General features: G+C 47.9%; 3 protein-coding genes across 6 annotated transcripts in view; all 3 read left to right on the top strand.

The window, feature by feature from the left end:
* Window positions 1-5,913, top strand: part of camsap2b (calmodulin regulated spectrin-associated protein family, member 2b) — a 28,103-nt gene extending 22,190 nt beyond the window's left edge. For 2 of the 4 annotated variants that reach the window (XM_076021226.1, XM_076021225.1), the window contains 11 exons: window positions 126-272; window positions 351-579; window positions 659-842; window positions 940-1,627; window positions 1,743-1,879; window positions 1,998-2,212; window positions 2,304-2,397; window positions 3,069-3,134; window positions 3,644-3,759; window positions 3,850-3,968; window positions 4,062-5,913. In XM_076021226.1, the coding sequence (XP_075877341.1) occupies window positions 126-272; window positions 351-579; window positions 659-842; window positions 940-1,627; window positions 1,743-1,879; window positions 1,998-2,212; window positions 2,304-2,397; window positions 3,069-3,134; window positions 3,644-3,759; window positions 3,850-3,968; window positions 4,062-4,361 (2,295 nt within the window). In that variant the 3' untranslated portion in view covers window positions 4,362-5,913. The remainder of the gene's footprint in view (window positions 1-125; window positions 273-350; window positions 580-658; window positions 843-939; window positions 1,628-1,742; window positions 1,880-1,997; window positions 2,213-2,303; window positions 2,398-3,068; window positions 3,135-3,643; window positions 3,760-3,849; window positions 3,969-4,061) is intronic. The other 2 variants (XM_076021228.1, XM_076021227.1) reach the window with 1 other exon arrangement.
* Window positions 1-6,330, top strand: part of ticam1 (TIR domain containing adaptor molecule 1) — a 32,154-nt gene extending 25,824 nt beyond the window's left edge. Inside the window, exon 3 of the transcript XR_012926254.1 lies at window positions 6,310-6,330. The gene's annotated coding sequence lies outside the window, so the exon portion shown is untranslated. The remainder of the gene's footprint in view (window positions 1-6,309) is intronic.
* Window positions 6,331-6,850: 520 nt separating this feature from the next.
* Window positions 6,851-19,382, top strand: wdr47a (WD repeat domain 47a). The gene is made up of 17 exons (XM_076021229.1): window positions 6,851-7,091; window positions 8,213-8,382; window positions 8,507-8,590; window positions 8,867-8,951; window positions 10,078-10,209; window positions 10,317-10,493; window positions 10,606-11,117; window positions 11,207-11,324; window positions 12,945-13,126; window positions 14,174-14,419; window positions 14,526-14,589; window positions 14,937-15,094; window positions 15,321-15,490; window positions 15,698-15,868; window positions 15,940-16,071; window positions 16,160-16,378; window positions 17,416-19,382. Exons 2-17 carry the CDS (start codon window positions 8,225-8,227, stop codon window positions 17,556-17,558), a joined length of 2,751 nt encoding a protein of 916 aa, XP_075877344.1. The 5' UTR covers window positions 6,851-7,091; window positions 8,213-8,224; the 3' UTR covers window positions 17,559-19,382.
* Window positions 19,383-19,628: the final 246 nt, after the last annotated feature.

Genomic DNA, 19,628 nt, shown 5'->3' with positions numbered 1-19,628 from the left:
CTATGCCCACATGCCCTCAGAGTTGTGGGGGTCTGTTGGAGCCTGTCACAACACTCACAGGGCGAAGGCAGGCTTACACCCTGGACAAGTCTATCAGTAATCCATTTTTATTTTATTTTTTCTAGATCTCTACTCCTCCTTTGCCAATCACGTCTCCCTCCCCAGCCAATCAATCCCCCAGAGACCCCTCCCACATCATTGCCTCAGAGATGATTCAGCTCAGGATGAAGCTGGAGGAGAAGAGGAGAGCCATTGAAGCCCAGAAAAAGAAGGTAAACACGTGCACAGCCAAACGCGCGCAGTTGGTGGCGCTTTGCTTTAAAAATAGAGCGTTTTTCTCGTTTGTCCAGGTGGAAGCGGCTTTCACGCGCCACCGTCAGAAGATGGGCAGGACGGCCTTTCTGAATGTGGTGAGGAGAAAAGGGGTGACCACCCCGGTCAGTCCCAGCTCAGGGGGAGAGACGCCATCTCCGTCGGCCCTCGCGCCCTCCTTGGGGGCCAGTCCAGGCAGCATGGTGCGGGCCGAGAGATGCAAGCCTGACGGAGCAGCTCCTAAGTCCCTGTGCGAGGATGGTGGAGGTGTGTGGACACAGCACAGGCTGGACTGACGTTTGCTTCCGCCGAAATTTGCTGACTTTGCTTCTTTGACCGTGTGCAGGTGTGACCTCAGGAGAAGCCGACCTGGCCGCCTACACACGTTCCATCGAGACGCTGAACACGTCGCTGGGCTTCCTGCAGACAGAGATGCAGCGTTTGGCTCAGCAGCAGGAGAAGATCATGGCCATGAGGGAGCAGCAGCAGCAGTCATGGGTCATCCCTCCTCCTGCTCCTTCTCCGCACAGGTACCTCTTTGACTTACATGTCAAGTGCGACTTAATGCGTAACAATTAATTATCTTCAAACATTTATTTATTTTTTGCTCTCTGTCTCCCCCCATAGGCAACTGCGTGAGTTGCGCAGCAGCAGCGTCACAGGACGGGGGTCCACTCGAGGCTCCGTTGGCTCTCTGTCTCCCAACCTCTCCTCCTCCGGCTCCCCTCATGTGCCCAACCGCTCCCCTGCCGGCATCAAGCGGCGGCCCGCCTCCTTCCACGCCAGGACGTCCCGCACCCCTCGACCCAACGAGTTGAAGGTGACGCCCTTCAGCCGAATGCTCAACACGCCCACCTCAGTGGACAGCCTGCCCAGGCTGAGACGCTTCACCTCCAGCCAAACACAGCTCTGCTCCTTCGCCTACCTGGGCCACGACGAGGGGCCGGCGGGTAGCAAGAGCCAGGAGGACAAGGAGGAGGCGACGGAGCCAAAGGATGAGGAGGAGGAGGGTGCCGGCACTGCTCGTCATCCAACTTGGGAGGCAGCCAAAGAGAAGGACGATGAGAGGGGGGAGGGAAAGAAACGGTCGGAGGTGTTGTGCCAGCCTGTGTCTGAGAGGAGCCAAGGAACCGGTGCCATCAGCGTGAAGGCCGGGACACAGGAGAGGAGCGACCTGGTGGAGGTCTCGCTGTCTGAGGTGAAGACTCCAGGTGGACCAGTAGAAGGTCAGGAGGAGATGGCGGAGGTGGAAGTGGAAGGAGATGCAGGAGGAGATGGAGATGACCAGAAGATGTGCTGTGGCTTCTTCTTCAAGGTAACAGTGACATTAATAGTCCTTAGAAATAATCAGTTATTGATGTACTTCACTTTAAGCTTCAGCAGAATCCAGTCTTGCATTTTTTCTGAGTTTCCCACCTGTTGAACGGCAGGATGACGTGAAAGGGGAAGAGGACATGGCGGCAAAGAAAGCTGCCCTGCTGCAGAAGCGGCTGAGGAGGGAGAGGGAGACTCAGGAGAGGAGGCAACAGCAGGAGCAGGACCAGGAGCAAAAGAAGGAAGCTGCAAGGTCGGTATTTATTCCTTTAGCTGTACCTAAGTCTCAATTTATGACACCACCAAGAATCTGCAAGATGTGGAATTTCGGAACTGCCACACTTGAAACCCCTCACCCTGCTCTCATCCAGGCTGAAAGCCGAGGCGGAGCAGCAGAAGAAGGAGGACGAGAAGGCGAGGAGGGAGTACATCCGGAACGAGTACTTAAGGAAGAAGCAGCTCAAGCTGATGGTGGACATGGACGAGGTCATCAAGCGGCGATCTGGGAGTCTTAAGAAGAAGCCGCGGCCCAAATCCATCCACCGGGACGTCCTGGAGTCGTCCACGCCTCCCGTTAGAGCAACGGGTAGGTGACACAAACTTCACGTCCACAAACACGCTGGGCCGGTGTCTCAACAGCCGCTGACCCGCTCCTGTTGTGCTGCGTTGTGTTGCAGGTGTGCGTCCTCGTGGCTACTCTGTGTCGAGTGTTTCCCTGGCGTCTCTCAACCTGGCCGACGACAGAGAGCCACCAAACAGGAAGAACAACAGGTCGGTTGACATGAGTCTCATGTCCGGCTGAATGTGTGCCACAATGTGTTTTTTATATAAAACAGCATCATTAGAGATAAGCCAGCAACCATAAGTGTGTTCTTTGAGATAAACATCTGAAGTAATTCACAATTTCCCCCTGAAACACGACTTCCTGTTGGCAACCAGAATCCCTGAAGTGCTGGACACTGGTGTTTCTCACAAGTGTATCTCTTGTATTAAAGTCACTCTTTATATCACACTGTGATTTGAAGTAATGTTGTCATGCATATTTGAACACCTATGCATCTCATTTCTGCGTAAACAGAGACCTTGGAATCCATTAGTATAGAGATGGCTCTTTAATTTTCACTTTTTTTTAGTCAAAGATGCTTTAAATTTCAACATATTACATGTTGGCCTGCAGTTAATACATTGTCATTTTATATGTAGAGCAATGCTTTATAGTTGTTTATGTCTTTTGATTTAGTTCAGGCTGCCTGTGTGACTTAAACCGCCTCTTTAAACCCCTTAAAACCTTCTTTTAAACCTTCTCAACTGCTGCCCTCACAGTTTTTCACTATCGTTCCACCTGTTCATGATGCACTTTCTTCTTCTCTACACTCTGGATATGTATTCGTCTATATGATTCCTCCCTCTTTCCTGTCTAATTTCTGCCCGCGTCACCTCAGAGCCAGTAAAGTTGCGTCTGCTCACCTCCCGTTCTATTTGAGCTCTCCCAAAGAGAGAAAGGGAAGGTCAGTAACGCTGCTTCAACACTCGTGCCTCCGTGTCGCTCTGGTTCAGTCGACGCGAGGCACCAGACAGACGTGAGGTAGTTTTTCATCTTCCATTTCTGCAGTTGTGGCCTCCACATTATGACGAACACAGGAGCTGAGACGCCCTCTCTGTCTTTGTCGGTGTTGCTCTCAGGCCATCATTGCTTTCCGCTTCTCGCTAGCTCTGTGTACTGTTCCCTGAGCCAGCGCTCTGGCTCCTCTCTCAGTGGCTGAGAAGCAAGAGCTGAGACTTTGCTTTGCTTGGCTGAACATGCTTTTCGTGGCCCCCATCGCTGCACAGCTGCACAGGCGTGCGCGCACTGTGATGTAAATGTGCGACAACAGGCAGGGTCTGACCTTGTTTCACTGCGTGTTTGTGTCTGTGTCTGTGCGTGTGCACGTCTTGTGTGTGCATGCCTCCTTACCTCTCTGGGTTTCCATGTCGGTCTGTGTGTATCATTTGTTGGTTTGTCGGTTTTCTCTGTCAGGCCGGACTCTGCCGAGGGCTTTTCCTCATGTCCCTCCACGGGCAGTCGAAATGAAGAGAAGGACTGGGAGAACGACTCCACCACCTCGTCCACTCCCTCCAACGCTGAGTACACAGGTATCCGACAGACCTGGAGTGTGTACAGAGTCTGACGTCCTCTTAGGCAACACCAGATCAGAGCTCATGTCTGTGTCTTTCTCCTCCAAGGACCTAAACTATACAAGGAGCCGAGCGCAAAGTCCAACAAACACATCATCCAGAACGCCCTGGCTCACTGCTGCCTGGCCGGCCGGGTCAACGAGGGCCAGAAGAATAAAATACTTGATGTATGTTCTGCATTTTCGCTTCTCCCTCGCTCTCTTCATTTTAAAATCTTTTTGAAAGGTTCTATCAAAGAAATGGCTTGTCTGTTCTTGCAGGAAATGGAGAAATCCGAAGCCAATAATTTCCTGGTGTTGTTCCGGGATTCGGGATGCCAGTTCAGGTCCGTGTACACCTACTGTCCCGAGACGCAGGAGATCACCCGGCTGGCCGGCATCGGGCCCAGGAGCATTACTACCAAGATGATCGAGGGCCTGTACAAGTACAACTCAGACAGGAAGCAGTTCAGCGTGATCCCAGCCAAAACCATGTCGGCCAGCGTGGACGCCATCACCATCGCCAGTCACCTGTGGCAAGCCAAGAAGCAGGGGACGCCCAAGAAACTGCACCCGAAATAGACTGACAGACTGTGTCTCTGGACCAGAGAAGAAGTCGGGAATTTCACGGTTTTCCTACACAATAAAAATTGTTAAAAATGGACATTGCCAGAGTGCAGAGCAGACGGACAAACTACTTCAGCAGGACCGAAGCGCTTACTTGTCAGCATGTGTATTGATGTTCTCGTGTGCCAAAAAAAAACAAAAAAACAGAGGCGGATCAATGCCTTAGCCAGCTGAACCACTGAAGCGGTGAATGTCACGCCTCCTGTAGAGGCAGTTTGGTCTCTATGAGTTGATCATATGTGGCCTTATGCTTGTTTTGTGTCTTATGGATGTGCTGCGTGCGTCATTTCTTCACCGCCTGTTTCCAACTGTCTGCTGCAATAGAGGATTTGTGTGAGCTCACAGGTGTGGGATCAGATTGTGCACCCGCAAGGTTCTTGATCTGCGATCGGGAAGAGGCGACATTTTGAAGGAGACTTCTGCTGCTACACAGGCCCTGCGTGTCATCTTGTTTTTCGGTTGGCCATTTCGGACATGTGACTGAGGAATCTATTACTGTTTCCAGTATGTCTCTGTGTGCGTTGTGAAGTGCAAGAAGAGTGAGGAAAATACCTCCGCTGATGGTTGCAGTGTCTTTCCAAAAAAACCTAAACAAAACAAAAAAAAAACTAAATCGTTGCGCAAATTAAGAACCACAAGGCAGTTGTGAAAAGCACCTACAACTTTTAACTTATTGAATTTGAAACCTTGAATATATTTTAAAAACATGGTGCATATTTTTTTCTCAGAGAAATGTAATATGCTACACTTACTGGGGTTTAATTTAATTTTTAAATGAAGGCAGATTCCTTGCTTGTAGCTTTTGAGTAGCTTCTCTAATTTATCATGGATGCGTATCCGTATGTTGTCATCTTGAGTTTTTTCTTCCTTTTTTTAAATAGTGCTTTACACACAAGAAATGTGATCACTCACTAGTGTCACTGATAACTGTCATCTGTAGAACAAATTGTTGATTAAAACTGCCACCCTGTAGCGGCTTCAGATAACGGATATCATCAAAACGCCGCTGTAACGTGGAAAGCTTTGCCAATTATGAAATGATGATTTCCAGCCACAAGTGTAAATACGTGAATCCACCTGTGATAGACTAAATAGCACTTTTAAGGTCACTGTTCGTCTTGACGTCTCCACTACAGGATCGCCGTTCCTGTCACTCAACTCTAATGTTACATTTTTTTAAGCCATGAGTTCGGTCACTATTTGTTGACACTTGTACAGATATATTTTGGCATATAGAAGTATTTTTTGTAACGACATTTTAACTGTTGGATGCGTGTACTGACTCATGGAGCAGCACATTGAAGGCGTGCCTGAATGAGAGAAGAGAGAGCATTGTGGTGTTGTATGGAACGAATTTAAGAGAAAATCATAGTATTATTTTTTTTTTCAAAGGCAGGAATTAGATTTTTTTTTTTCAGTTTACAGTTTAAGTATACTCAACTCTTCATGGATTTCCCTGTTTTTCTATTCATTTTCAGCTTAATTAAAATGCCGGCTATGAACAGTATTCATGGTTTTTCATTTGGCTTTCTTTGGATGGGTCCATGGCTCCTTGGTTGGAGGAGTTGAACTTACACCTCTATGTCATTCCTGCTTGTGCAACTACTACAAATGGTACACAATCAGAAATCTGCTTTTATTATTATTCTATACTTTATCTGCTAGATTTTTATCCTGACTTATGTTTTGATGATCAACTGGAGCAGACACTAAAATACGTTGTGTCTGATCCAGTTATGAGCTGAGGTATAAAAACACAACTGAAACTCCAGAATCCAGAACATAATTATCAAATATTAGATTATTATTATTTTATTTTTTTGTGAGGCTCCTTTTCAATGTAGGCTACACACTGGTAGATATTGACAGGAAACTCTAGAGAAGGAATATTTACATTTTACAGGTTTGATTTTTGATTTTTTTTATTTAAAAAAACAAAAAACATTTGTGGAGTTGTGCATCTGAATAACATACATGACAGACAGAATCCCCTCAATGTATTATTAGAATAAATAAATAAAAACAAAACCCCACATTTCAGAAACGGCCACACGGTGGAATGAGGCATGGTCAGTTGGCTGGGGTTGTTGTTAACCTGAGAGAGGTACCAGTGCATTTGTGACATTATGCAGGAGTAACAGGGAAACAAAGCAAAATAAGTAAAAGGTGGAGTTTCTCGTTACTGGGGGGGACTTATATAGATGGACGAGTTTGGTGCACATCATTGTTAGAAGACTGGAAAAGGCAATTACCCACGAGGAAGAGTTGACGTCAGTCTGTCTTTGACATCACGCCTTTCTCGTTTCAACATTCGATTCATACCTTTAAAAATGTATTATCGTTATTATTATTATTATCATATGACAACAGTCTTTTAGTCTTCTATTGTTTAGTTGTTGGTGTGATGTTGCGAGTCCGGAGGAGGGGCGAGGCGGTGCTCTTGCAAGGCAGGGAAACGGGCTTGGGCAGGGCGGCAGCAGCAGCAGCAGCAGGAGGAGGAGGAGGAGGAGGAGGAGGAGAGGACGGCAGCAGCAGCAACAGCGCACACGGACCCAGCGAGGAGGGGAACCCAGTCGTACAGGGAGGAGTACGGAGCAGAGTGGGAGACGGCGGCCACGACAACGGTCCGTTAGCGAGCGGAGACACACCGACGGGACTCTTGTGTTCATGCGCTTGTAGACCGAGGTGAGCCGCCGCAGACGCTCGGTGCCGCGGTGCCGCTGGGCTGGAGAAGCTGTCACTGCGCACCCCGCCCCGCTGTAGCTAACTAGCGGCCGCCGGTGCCGCTCTTGCCCTCGGCCTGGCTAGCGCCCCATCAGCCGCCCCGTCGCTCAAAGCCCCGGGCTGGTAACTAGCTAGTTTGTCGGTTTTGCTCTAATCCGCCCGCTCCATTTTATTTGCCACGGAGAGATAACGAGCAGCCGTAAGCCTCTTAGGCTGGCCGACCTGTGGCTCGGCGCCAGTGTGTTTATTAGCTAACTGAAGCATCATCCACGCTAGCCTAGCACGGAGCCTCGCCTCACCTCGCCTCGGCACGGCTCCCGTTGTTGTGACGGTTGAGGTGGGGGGCACTCTTGGTTTATTGTTAAAGCAAGTTTGCCTGAATTCCTCTCTGCCGTCACCAATGTGAAGTTGTATTATTTCAAGACTCAGCGGGTGGAGGAATGTGCATCACTTCAGGCTAAGACAGCTGTTTTGATGCAGCGTCGTTCGCACGCGCATCTGTCTGATGAAAATGTCTACAATACAGTGATTAACGTCGCCGTGTTGTTTTAATATGATCATGGAATAACAGGACTAATCTATCGTGTCTAACAGATCGAAGGGGGATTCTTTTGTCCCTGCGTCATACAGGGAAGAAAACAATTAATGTATGAGCGTGTATGTAATTAGCGTGTATTGGAATGAAATTAAGTCTGCATGATCTTTGATCTGTGATCTTTGATCCTTGGTGTGATCGCTGCACATGGAAGCACAGGGTGAAAATATAGCACACTTTATTTGAAATTCACACATCTTTTCTTAGGTGTGTGTTTTGGTGAATGTTTCCAAAGGCTTTCTTGGTGACATTTATTAGCTGTGGTGTCAATAACACCACAGCTCGTGTCGTCTCAGTTTGAGTTCTGATTTTGGATTGTTAGCAGCATTATAGCTCTGCATAACTAGCCATATGTATAGTCTTGTTGTTGTCTGTTTCAGGCACCCCAGAGATTTAACAGCGGAAAACTTTCAGTTCTATGTACTGTCTGCATTAATGTGAAGAGTATAACAGGAATTTCTTTTCCCTTGCTGTCCTCGTTTTGCAGCCCGTCGTCATCATGACTGCGGAAGAAACCATAAATGTGAAGGAGGTGGAGATCATCAAGGTGATCCTGGACTTTCTAAACTCCAGGAAGTTGCACATCAGCATGCTGGCATTGGAGAAGGAGAGCGGTGTCATCAATGGGCTTTACTCAGACGACATGCTCTTCCTCAGGTGCTCAGCCTGGGATTCGTCCTCCTCTGTGATATGGAAGCACAAGGCAGTTGTTTCAGAGTCCTTCCATGTGCTTCAGCTGGAAAGACTCAAATGTCGTGTTTTGTTGTTGTTGTTGTTACAGGCAGCTGGTGCTCGATGGCCAGTGGGACGAGGTATTACAGTTCATCCAGCCACTGGAGTGTATGGAAAAGTTTGACAAGAAGAGGTGTGTCTCTTTGAAACTCACTCTAATTCCCAACATGACAATACTCCCATTTGAAGCAAGTCATCCAAACAAACATGTTCTTGTTCTTCAAGCATCTTCAAGTCAGGCCATTTATCTAAATTATGTATTTTACAAATTAGCTATGTTGGATATGCTGATATTATTTGGATTTTAAGAGCATTTTGGGAACATGAAAGCGATACATTGAGAAAACTGAGGTTCCAAAGGGGTCCAATCATTCCAGTGTTGTTAATGTTTCACCTATCGTGCCATCAGGTTTCGTTACATCATCCTCAAGCAGAAGTTCCTGGAGGCTTTGTGCGTGAATAATGCCATGTCAGCAGAGGATGAGCCGCAGCACGTAAGTCTCCTTTTTTAAGTCTCTTAAGGCTACAACATTTACCAGCTATCAGTTTTTCGCCTAAGCCTCCCAATTCACACAACCCTGAATCTTCTTAAATCACCACCAGGTTTTGTAACTGCACAGCTTTGTCTTCCTACTGCCTTACTGGTTGTCATGGCAGTGAAGAGCCTTGACAGTAAAGTCAAGAAAATCAAACTGATTACTATTGCAGCTTTTCAACATTGGCTGCACGGCATCTGGATTAACTTGTCTGTCTTCCTGCTACTGTGAGATTGACTTAACAAAATCTGTTCACCTGTAATGACCGGCCTTCATTAATTTAATTAGGGCAGCAAATGGTGCTCACATGACCTCAGCTATCAGAGGAACAGGCAGCATTTTATGGATGTAGTGGGGGAAAAATCCTGTGAACCTGAAGTTTGTTTGTCAGAAATGAATTGTTGAAATTTAGTATATTCTGACCACATACATTCACATTTATGTACTTTTTGTCACAATGGTAAAAAAACATGATGTCTTACGATTAAATTATGTGATATGATTAAAATTAACTGTAAAATTAATAACAAGGTGTGTTGAGTGTAAAACACATTATTACTCTAATCCAGTATAATAATAATGTTAATAAGTTGTTCATAATTATGAGGGAATTATAATTGGCATGGCAAAAAATATGATCCCTACTGTTTGAAACTTTGATTTTCTTTAATTTTGCTGTGTCTAAATAAGGCCGACTGTTCACTGCTCACTGGTGCGTGGCAGAGCTGAAAGGCTCACAGCTTGTGGTGACACTGCACTAGAGCTATCGTGCCATATTAACCGGATTAGGTCGGTTCTCGCCGGTGGACATTGGTGTTCACGCTCACTGACAGCAATGTGCAGAGAGGTTTGTATTGGTCGGGGTGACATGGCCTCGATTGTGGGCTTGCGATGACTCTGCAATGCTGCGGCTCCAGCGCTGAAACTGGTGATTCTTCTGGTGCGGGTGACGGTCGTCATTGTTCCGGATGTCAATGTGGACTAAGAGCTTGGTGAAAATGACTTGCTTTGTTACTGTCACCTTCCAAGATCAGTGATGAGACTTTGACTTTGCCATCTTTGAATTGCTTCGTTGTGTTCTCAGTTGGAGTTCACCATGCAGGAGGCTGTTAAGTGTCTGCACGCCCTGGAGGAGTTCTGCCCCTCCAAAGATGACTACAGCAAACTGTGTCTGCTCCTCACGCTGCCTCGCCTCACCAACCATGCAGAGTTCAAGGCAACAAACTAGATCAGAAATATTTTTGTTCCTCCACAATAAGTTTTATTGTTTTTTTGTTTTTTTTTCATTAAATGTCTTTTTATCTCTGCAACTGATTACGGCAGGATTGGAACCCAAGCACGGCCAGGGTGCAGTGTTTTGAGGAGGCCTGCACCATGGTGGCAGAGTTCATCCCTGCAGACAGGAAGTTGAGCGAGGCAGGATTCAAGGCCAGCAAGGAGCGACTCTTCCAGCTGATGCTGAAGGGAGTCCTCTACGAGTGCTGCGTGGAGTTCTGCCAGGTGTGAATCTCTGGAAGCCATCAGAAAGTCTTGCGCTAGCATCGGTCACCGCCTGTGAAATTCAAAGCCATCCGTGTTCAATGCAGTTGTTGTGGGATTGTCCTGTGCTCAGAGCAAAGCCACGGGCGAGGAGATCACGGAGGGCGAGGTCCTCCTCGGGGTGGACATGCTGTGCGGGAACGGCTGCGACGACCTGGATCTGTCTCTGCTGTCCTGGATGCAGAACCTGGGCCACAGCGTCTTCTCCTGCGCCTTCGAGCAGAAGCTGCTCAACATCCACGTGGACCGCCTGGTCAAGCCCGCAAAGACGGGCTACAGCGACCTTCTCACGCCGCTCATCAGCAAACTGTCTCCGTACCCCTCGTCCCCGCTCCGCCGACCCCAGTCGGCCGACACCTACATGTCGCGCTCTCTGAACCCGGCCTTGGACGGCTTGTCCTATGGACTGTCTGGCCAGGACAAGAGGGCGAGCGGCGGCGACGCCATGCCGGCCAAAGGCGTCTCGCCCATGTCGCACTCGTTCGCCAACTTCCACTACCCCGGCGCTGGTGGACAGAGCTTGAGCAGGAGCCTCATGATGGAGAGCTCCGACTGCCACAGCATCTTTGAGGAGTCACCAGAAACGTGAGCGTTTAGCTTCCGACTCATCCAGTGAAGAGATGTAGCAGATGTCAGATGATGATTCAGATCTTTTTTTTTTTTTTTTTTCCCAGGTCGAGGACCGACACGCCGGTGGACAAGATGATGAGTTCGGGTGCAGCTCAGAATGAGCGTCCTGCCTCAGCTCCGGGTGAGGACGCACCGCTGGCGGACTCGGCTGACAGGAACGAGGTAAACGCCTCTCTGCTTTTGCTTTTCACCTCACTGTACCAGCGCCAGTGCTCCTGGTCACCTTTGTTTTCCTCCCTCCATTGGGCGTCACTGAATCGAGGTGCATTTCTGAGGGTCTGAGTCATCCCGTCTGCAGCTGCAGATTAGGGCTGCAACAATTCCTCGAGTAGCTCGATTACCAAAAAATCAAGGAATTTCTTCTGCCTCAAGGTGTCGTTTAATTGAATTTAAAGCTCACCTTTCGCACAGACTCTTTTTAGTGTGACACAACATGTTTCCGTCACAGGCCATGCGCCCAATCCAAATCAGGGGAAGGCGGAAGCGGTCTTTTGGCAACAGTACCCGGGCGGCACTGTGTTTTAATTAAGCAAACGTTTATTTGATCCGATTACTCCATGAATTGTTGGAGTAAAAAAAAACAAACAAATCCATTAATCGACAGATTAATGGATTACCAAACCGCTCGATAGCTGCAGCCACACTGCAGATAACAACCCAGTCACTGTCAAGGCTGAGTTGGCTCCTGACGGCGATGTGTTTGCCAGTGGAATCCGGTCAAGCTCCGTCAGACATTGTATCAGGTTGTGCTTTGTTGGGCCGTCCACCCGTTTAAAAAAGGCCCTTTCTGTAACGTCACAAGGCCTAATTTCCAGAAGAGTGTGTTTTAGCAGGCACTGTCTGAAAAGTGGAGCAGGCAAAGGAAGTCGTGGATGGTATTCCCTGACCTGGGTTTTCACTCACAGGCTACTGACACATACCAGTGTTTGAAAACACTGGTCAAGTGAATTTTTGATTGGAGTTTGACGCATCCTGCCTGGAACAAGTGATGAGTGTAGAAGAAACAGTGACATCAAGGCTCGGCAGGAAAGCAGATCAAGCAGCACATGTGTCTGGACAACCTTAGAGTTGAACCACACCACTGAACCAATGCTGCACCCATGATGTGGCCGGGGGTCCCGTGCTGTCTATTCTTGGCTCCATGCGTCAGCCAGTGTGAAGGCAGCACTCACTCTGCTGCAGCCGCTCCGTCACCCTGGAGACACATCAGACAGACTCAGAGGAACCTCTGCGATCTCACCGTCGCACCACCAGCCTCCATTTTTCATTTTCCCCCTTTTGCTCGTGGTCCTCGCACTTCCAGTTGACGCCCTCCGCCACCAGCACCTCCCCATCCGTCCGACCCTCCTGCCAAAACACTGCAAATAGATTCGTTCCCATCACGTTGTTGCAACAGGAAGCTGAGGACAGAAGAAAGAGGAAGTGAGCTGTCCTCCACTTCCGGTCTCGCCCTCCTTCCTCTGATACCTGAGCTGAATGGAGAAGGGTCTCAGTCATAATGCTTCCTTTGAGTGGTGTTAGTCGCTGCTGGAATTTCCCCTTTCCAGATATAACGCCCATCGCCATCTGCTGTCCGGCTGTGAGGGTGTGGATGAAACTTTGCTCCCTTTCAGTCTGTTCCTGTATACTTTCTTTGTATGCATATGCACCAGTCAGCTTCCTGAGCTTTGGTTTATCATAACGTCTAATGTGCAGTCTGGTAAAGTCACTGCCAATTGGATGATACAAGACAAAGATGAGGGCATGTATATTTTACTAACCAGCCTCATTTTCACCCCGCAGCTCCGGGACCCGACAGAGAAGTACGAGGAGTTCTACCGGCAGCGCCTCCGCGTGCAGCAGCACCTGGAGCAGAAGCAGCAGCAGAAGCAGATGTACCAGCAGATGTTGCTGGAGGGCGGGGTCCAGCAGGAGCCCCCGCCCAGCAGCATGCAGCACAGCCTCACGGAGAAGTTCCTCAACAGGTACGGACAAGACCCGGTGCACACACCAAACTGTCCTTGCCTCACGAAGCGTTGCGCTGCTGCTGCTAAAGCCTCCTCCTCCTGCAGTCTCCTCCTACATCCTCCTCCTGCAGCCCCCTCCTGCAGCCTCCTCCTCCTGCAGCTTCCTCCTGCAACCTCCTCCTGCAGCACCTTCTCCTGCAGCCCCCTCCTGCAGCCCCCTCCTGCAGCCTCCTCCTCCTGCAGTCTCCTCCTGCAGCCCCCTCCTGCAGCCTCCTCCTCCTGCAGTCTCCTCCTACATCCTCCTCCTGCAGCCCCCTCCTGCAGCCTCCTCCTCCTGCAGCCTCCTCCTGCAACCTCCTCCTGCAGCCCCCTCCTGCAGCACCTCCTCCTGCAGTCTCCTCCTGCTTTATTACTCTTCTACCTCTTCTATTGCAACAGCACGGGAGCAGCTGTCAGACTGGGAGACATGTTAATACCCCTGATAATGAGGGGGTCCCAGGTGTCTTTCCCAAACATGACTCACGCCCCGCCCTCAACCTGCATCTGGTCCACATTGGGCCATCTGTGACAATCAACCTCACCTCACATGGGACCATGTTCCCTTGTGTATTATTCATGCCACATATTGACAAGCAGAATCCAAAATAGATCATATCATAACCAAGAATTGGCTTGTTTTAAAGAATCCACAGGAAAGACCATCACAACTGAATGATTATTTTGGTAGCTGACAAGAATTACATTATGTTTTTCATAAAACTTTTTTTTAACGCTATCTGCTGTATAAGATTTGTTCGATTTGTCCCAAGAGACTTTCTTCACGCCTCGCCCCCACCTGCTCTGCCCCCTTGGTATTATTGACTACAGGCTCTGTGCATAATGACATCATTATTTTGAGTTTTCTTTTGCTCTCTGTTTTTTTTTTTCAGCTTTATTTACCTAGACTGTCAGTATAGCTGACCCACGGATGACCTGCATGCAGAAGTCGTCTGTGTGGCGTCCTTTTTATTTATGAAATGCAAACAGACAGAAAACAGAAATTTGAAATGTGTCTGTGCACCTCAGGTCCATCCAGAAGCTGGAGGAGCTCAACGTGGGAATGGAGAATCTCGGGGACGAGGTGAAGTCTCTCACCCAGCAGTGCAATGGCAACGGGAACGCAGCCGCTGTGGAGGACAATAACAACCCTCCATCTGTGACGCCGGAGCCGAGCCAGAGCAGAGGGGGAGGGGTGCTCAGCAGCACCCCTCAGCGCACAGTGGGGGGTCGGCTGGTCCCGCCTCCAGAGGAGTCCCCCGTCGTCTCCCAGAGGTACTGCGTGACGTCACTGCATTATTTCTGTTTTTTAGTCGTTCCCACTGGAGTTGGCTGCAAGGTTGCAGTGATTCTGTTTTTATGTGATTTTTTTTTTTGCCAGTGGGCAGAAAAACAAAGGAGGCGGCGTGGAAGATTCTCCTGGCTCGCTGTCCCGGAGCACCGAGGTAGAGTTGCACACTGTGAGCAGCCACTGAGAGCATCATTCCAACAAGAGCTGCGCTAAATGATTTAAGCCTCAGGAAGCTTCCCCTCAACTTTCAGAGCTAAATATTAAACTCAGAATGAGTCATTGTTCCTCACATCGTACTGCACCACTTCGGTTCTCTCGTGTTCTGTGCGTCCTCATTATTTAAATAAGGTGATGCAGTGTGTAGTGCTACAGTGCTACAGTGACTCAGCAGATTACGGCAGACCTGCTTGGATGCCGACAGCATGCATGTCACAGGCGAGTAGAGAGGAAACTAGATTAGGCTTCTCATCATAACCTGCGAGTCTTGTTTGTTTTTTGTAGGGCGACAAACACAAGAGCCTGTTTGTGCCGGTGCACACTCTGGAAGACACCCAGGCTGTTCGAGCTGTGGCCTTCCACCCATCGGGGGCGCTCTACGCCGTGGGCTCCAACTCCAAGACACTCCGAGTCTGCGCTTACCCAGAAACAATAGACCCAAGGTGCAGCATCACTCCACCACTGACACACACACACACACGGCTTTGGAAACACAAGTGCGACCGTTTGTCTCTGTTAGTGAAGAATTTAAAATGTTGTGATGGTAGCAAGAACTTCAAACACACTTTGTTGATCTGTGCAACCTGCTGAGACTACATAGCTAAATTTGAAGGTGCATCGTTGAAGCGTTCCTCCCCTTTATCCATCTCCCGCCACTCCTTCCCTCAGTGGGTCCAGTCCGGTCAAGCAGCCAGCAGTGCGCTTCAAGAGGAACAAGCATCACAAAGGTTCCATCTACTGTGTTGCCTGGAGCCATTGTGGGCAGCTGCTGGCTACAGGCTCCAACGACAAATATGTCAAAGTTCTGCCTTTTAGTGCCGAGACCTGCAACGCCACAGGTGAGCGCAAGAACTGCACCTTGATGTGTAATGGCTGTCTGACTTTGCTGTAATGTCATTGAGATTAACTCGTTAATGCTGACACTCCGAGTTTTACATTCAAAACTCACACTTGGAAAAAGTGTTTTTTTGGTTTGAAGCGTTTTTTATAGTGTGAATTATTTCTTGGCAGTGTTTGATTCTCGTGCTTGTTGTCACGGCTCGCAGGCCCTGACCTGGAGTTCAGCATGCACGATGGCACCATCAGAGACCTGGCCTTCATGGAGGGTCCAGAGAGCGGAGGGGCCATCCTGATCAGCGCCGGAGCTGGAGACTGTAACATCTACACCACCGACTGTCAGAGAGGACAGGGGCTGCACGCGCTCAGTGGCCACACAGGTGCACAGCGTTCCAGTAATCTGTCCCTCCGTCTCACTAAGAACAAACACTCTAACATGTTTGCTCCTCAGGCCACATCCTGTCTCTGTACACGTGGGGTGGATGGATGATCGCCTCCGGCTCTCAGGACAAGACGGTGCGTTTCTGGGACCTCAGGGTTCCCAGCTGCGTCCGAGTGGTCGGGACGGCTTTCCACGGATCAGGTTTGGCTCGTCCATCGGTTCCCCGCAGATCTCAGTGAGCATCCTGAGCCAGTCTTGACAGCTGGGTGCCTCTCCCACTGCGCTGCAGGCAGCCCTGTGGCTTCGGTGGCGGTGGATCCAAGCGGCCGCCTCATGGCTACCGGCCAGGAAGACAGCGCCTGCATGCTGTACGACATCCGAGGAGGGCGGATCGTGCAGGTGTACCGGCCGCACAGCAGCGACGTGCGCTCCGTCAGGTTCTCCCCCGGGGCTCGCTTCCTGCTCACCGGCTCGTACGACACCAAGGTGGTGGTCACCAACCTCCAAGGTACAGTTGGGCTAACACTAGTGTGCTAATGACCAGGGGTGGGGGGAAAAAATTGATTCTTAGATGAATCACGATTATGACTTTGCCAATTAAGAATCGATTGACAAATTTAAAAAAATCTATTTTTTTAATTTCAATGAGGCCAGAACTCACTCTCATACTGGACTGTTTAAGGTGACGCACACTAGACACACAAGCACGCAGATCCAAACCAACTCATGTGACTAGACACCGACACACACGGCAATAAAGTTGACTGAAAAACGAATTGGAGCGGTTCCTTCAGGATTTAAAGCCAAGCGTGTGGCAGCATTTTGGGTTTTACGAGGTCGAGGGGAAAAGGAAACTCGACAAAAGTCACACTGAAAGTTGTGTCGCACTACAAACAAATATTGTGAGAACACGACAAACACGAGGAACCATATCGCCCGCTGGCACCCAGTGTTGGAAGAAAAGACAGGAAATCCTCCAGTTGCTCCAAACCAGACAACCATCCCCAACACCAGAACAAAGCTGCCAATGCAGTCGCAAATGGCAAGGCAAATTATGAAGTCTATTTTGGGACTTTGTTTTATATTTATATATATATATGTATATATATATATATATATATATATATATATATATATATATATATATATATATATATATATATGTATATATATATATATATATATATACATATACATATATATATATATATATACATATATACGTGTGTGTGTGTGTGTGTGTGTGTCTATATCTATATATATATGTGTGTGTGTGTATCTATATATATATAGATATACACACACATATATATATGTAAAAATCACGATTCTCGATTAATTGCAATTAAATGCATGGTAGCCCTCTGAATGGAATTGAATGGTCAGGTCATAGTGATTCCCACCCCTATAAATGACACAGCAAAGGTGCAATCACACCGATGCAGGTGTGATGTTTTATTGGTGCTTTTAATTGATATTTTATGCCAGTTGTTCACGTGTGTGTGTGTGTGTGTGTGTGTGTGTGTGTGTGTGTGTGATTTTTAGGTGACTTGACCAAACAGTTGCCACTGACCGTGGTGGGGGAGCACGGCGACAAGGTGATCCAGTGTCGGTGGCACACGCAGGACATGTCCTTCCTCTCATCCTCTGCTGACCGCACCGTTACACTCTGGACACACAACCCCTAGACACACACACACACATCCATAGAAACACCACCAAGTCACCGTGATCGAGATGGTCATTTAAACACAACACTGCTGTCACACCTTTCCAGCACTCTTCAAACCTGTAGGAGCACACATACATACACACACACACACACACACACACACACACACACACACACACACACACACACACACACACACTATCACAGACCAAAGGTGAGTGTGATTTTCACTCGCCTGTTGGAGCCCAGAAGGATAGTAAACCTGCAACACATCACAAGGACGCTTTGCATGTTCTCCCTTTTTTTTTCTTTGCGACCTCATGCAGCTTTCATTGCACTCATCACTCATCCTTCTCACCATCGCAACCCATCTCCTTCATCTTCATTAGCTTGCAGGTGCGCGCTCACACATACACACACACAGGCTGTCACCACTAAGTTTCTGCATGTCCTCTTCATTGCACTGGGGCTGGTGGAGGTAACAGCACTGAGTGCTTTGTTCATGAAGGTGCCTTTCTTTAGTTACCATAAATAAGGAGATGCTTGTCTTTTATAGATCAGGTCTTTTTTCTTCTTCTTTTTTTTAAGAATTGCTACATTCCTAATGTTTTTGCATATCATTTCATAGGATCTGGTGTTATGCTGCTACCGCCGGTGTTTGACAGAAAATCAAAAAAAAATGTCTCCTTTAGCTGTGAGCTCTCCTGCAAGAGTCTGATTTTCTTTACCAGTCAGCTGTTGCTTCCCTCTGGGCTTTGTAATTATGACCGTAACCAAGGCTTTAGTACAACCTAAAAAAACGTGTAAAGCAGCTTGTCAGTTTTCTTTTAACGTTGTAAAGCAGTGTCTTTGCTGAAGCTGTGACAGTGTCTTGTTATGACTCGTCTGCAGTGGAATATAAATGTGTCGGCATACAAAGGGAAATACAAAGTGGTTTTCACTGCATTAGGGGTTTTGTTTTTTAAGTTTATTGTATGGGCGACACAGTGGTGCAATTGTTAGCCTCACAGCAAGAAGGTTGCGGGTTTGATGCCAAACCCTTCCTGTGTGGAGTTTGCATGTTCCCCCTGTGTGTGCATGGGTTCTAAGGCTTCCTCCCTCCGTCCAAAAACATGAACGCGAGGCCAACTGGGAACTCTAAATTGACCATAGGTGTGAGTGTGAGTGGTTGTTTGTCTTTCTATGTGGCCCTGCGATGAGCTTGTCCCTTCCTTCGCCCCATGGCAGCTGGGATAGGCTCCAGCAGACCCCTGCAGCCCAGGAGGGTGGGTGTAGAAGATGGATGGATGGATAGTTTATTGTATTTTTGGTTTGTCTACTGCTGTATTAATGTAACAACAGTAGGGGGCACTGTTTGTCTGTGAGAGTCAAACAATATGCACAATGAAATCTCAACAGACAAACTGATTTTCTATTTATTCTACAACAGTGTTTGGGGCATACATCATTGTATATATTCTGGCATTTTAAAACGTGCACTTTGGCTGTTAACATTGTCACTAATATTGTTTGTATTAAAAGATACATATTTGATTTTTATTGTTAATGTATAGTATATATTGTTTTAACAAAAGCCAAACTAATACATGCATAGATGTATTTATTTCAGTTGTGTGTGCATATGTACATTGATGACCCTGTTTTTTGGAATGCTTGTGGATCTCGTATTCAGCCTCTAATTCTTGTTTTTGACTTTCATTCATTCAAGCTAACTTAAGAGTACAACTGCTGGTACGTTCAATAAAGTGTCTTTTACACTCGATGTATCATTCAGCTATTAAAGTTCTCCTCTGATGGATTTCCAACAATTGGAAAAGTCAGAGAGAGAAAAACAACAGTTCCACATGGTTTTTGTTGTGGTACCTTTTCTTACGTTCAAGGCATCGCTGACGCTGACCTCAACTGCTAAACTTTGGCTGAGCCATTATATTGGCCAATGAGAAAGTGGGACAGGTCTTTGTGCAGTGGCAACCTGTGAGTTTTCCAAATAAGTCACAAACTGGGGAGTGCTAACAAATGGGATGTGAACATATTTTCTCAAGGTGGACAGCTGATGGAGAACATTATCACAACAGCCTTTGCGGTA

This window comes from Nelusetta ayraudi, unplaced genomic scaffold (genome assembly GCF_046127955.1).
Source record: "Nelusetta ayraudi isolate G7.1 ecotype Tasmania unplaced genomic scaffold, CSIRO-AGI_Nayr_v1 ptg000011l, whole genome shotgun sequence".
Classification (NCBI taxonomy): domain Eukaryota; kingdom Metazoa; phylum Chordata; class Actinopteri; order Tetraodontiformes; family Monacanthidae; genus Nelusetta; species Nelusetta ayraudi.
This window is presented reverse-complemented; position numbering and strand designations above follow the sequence as displayed.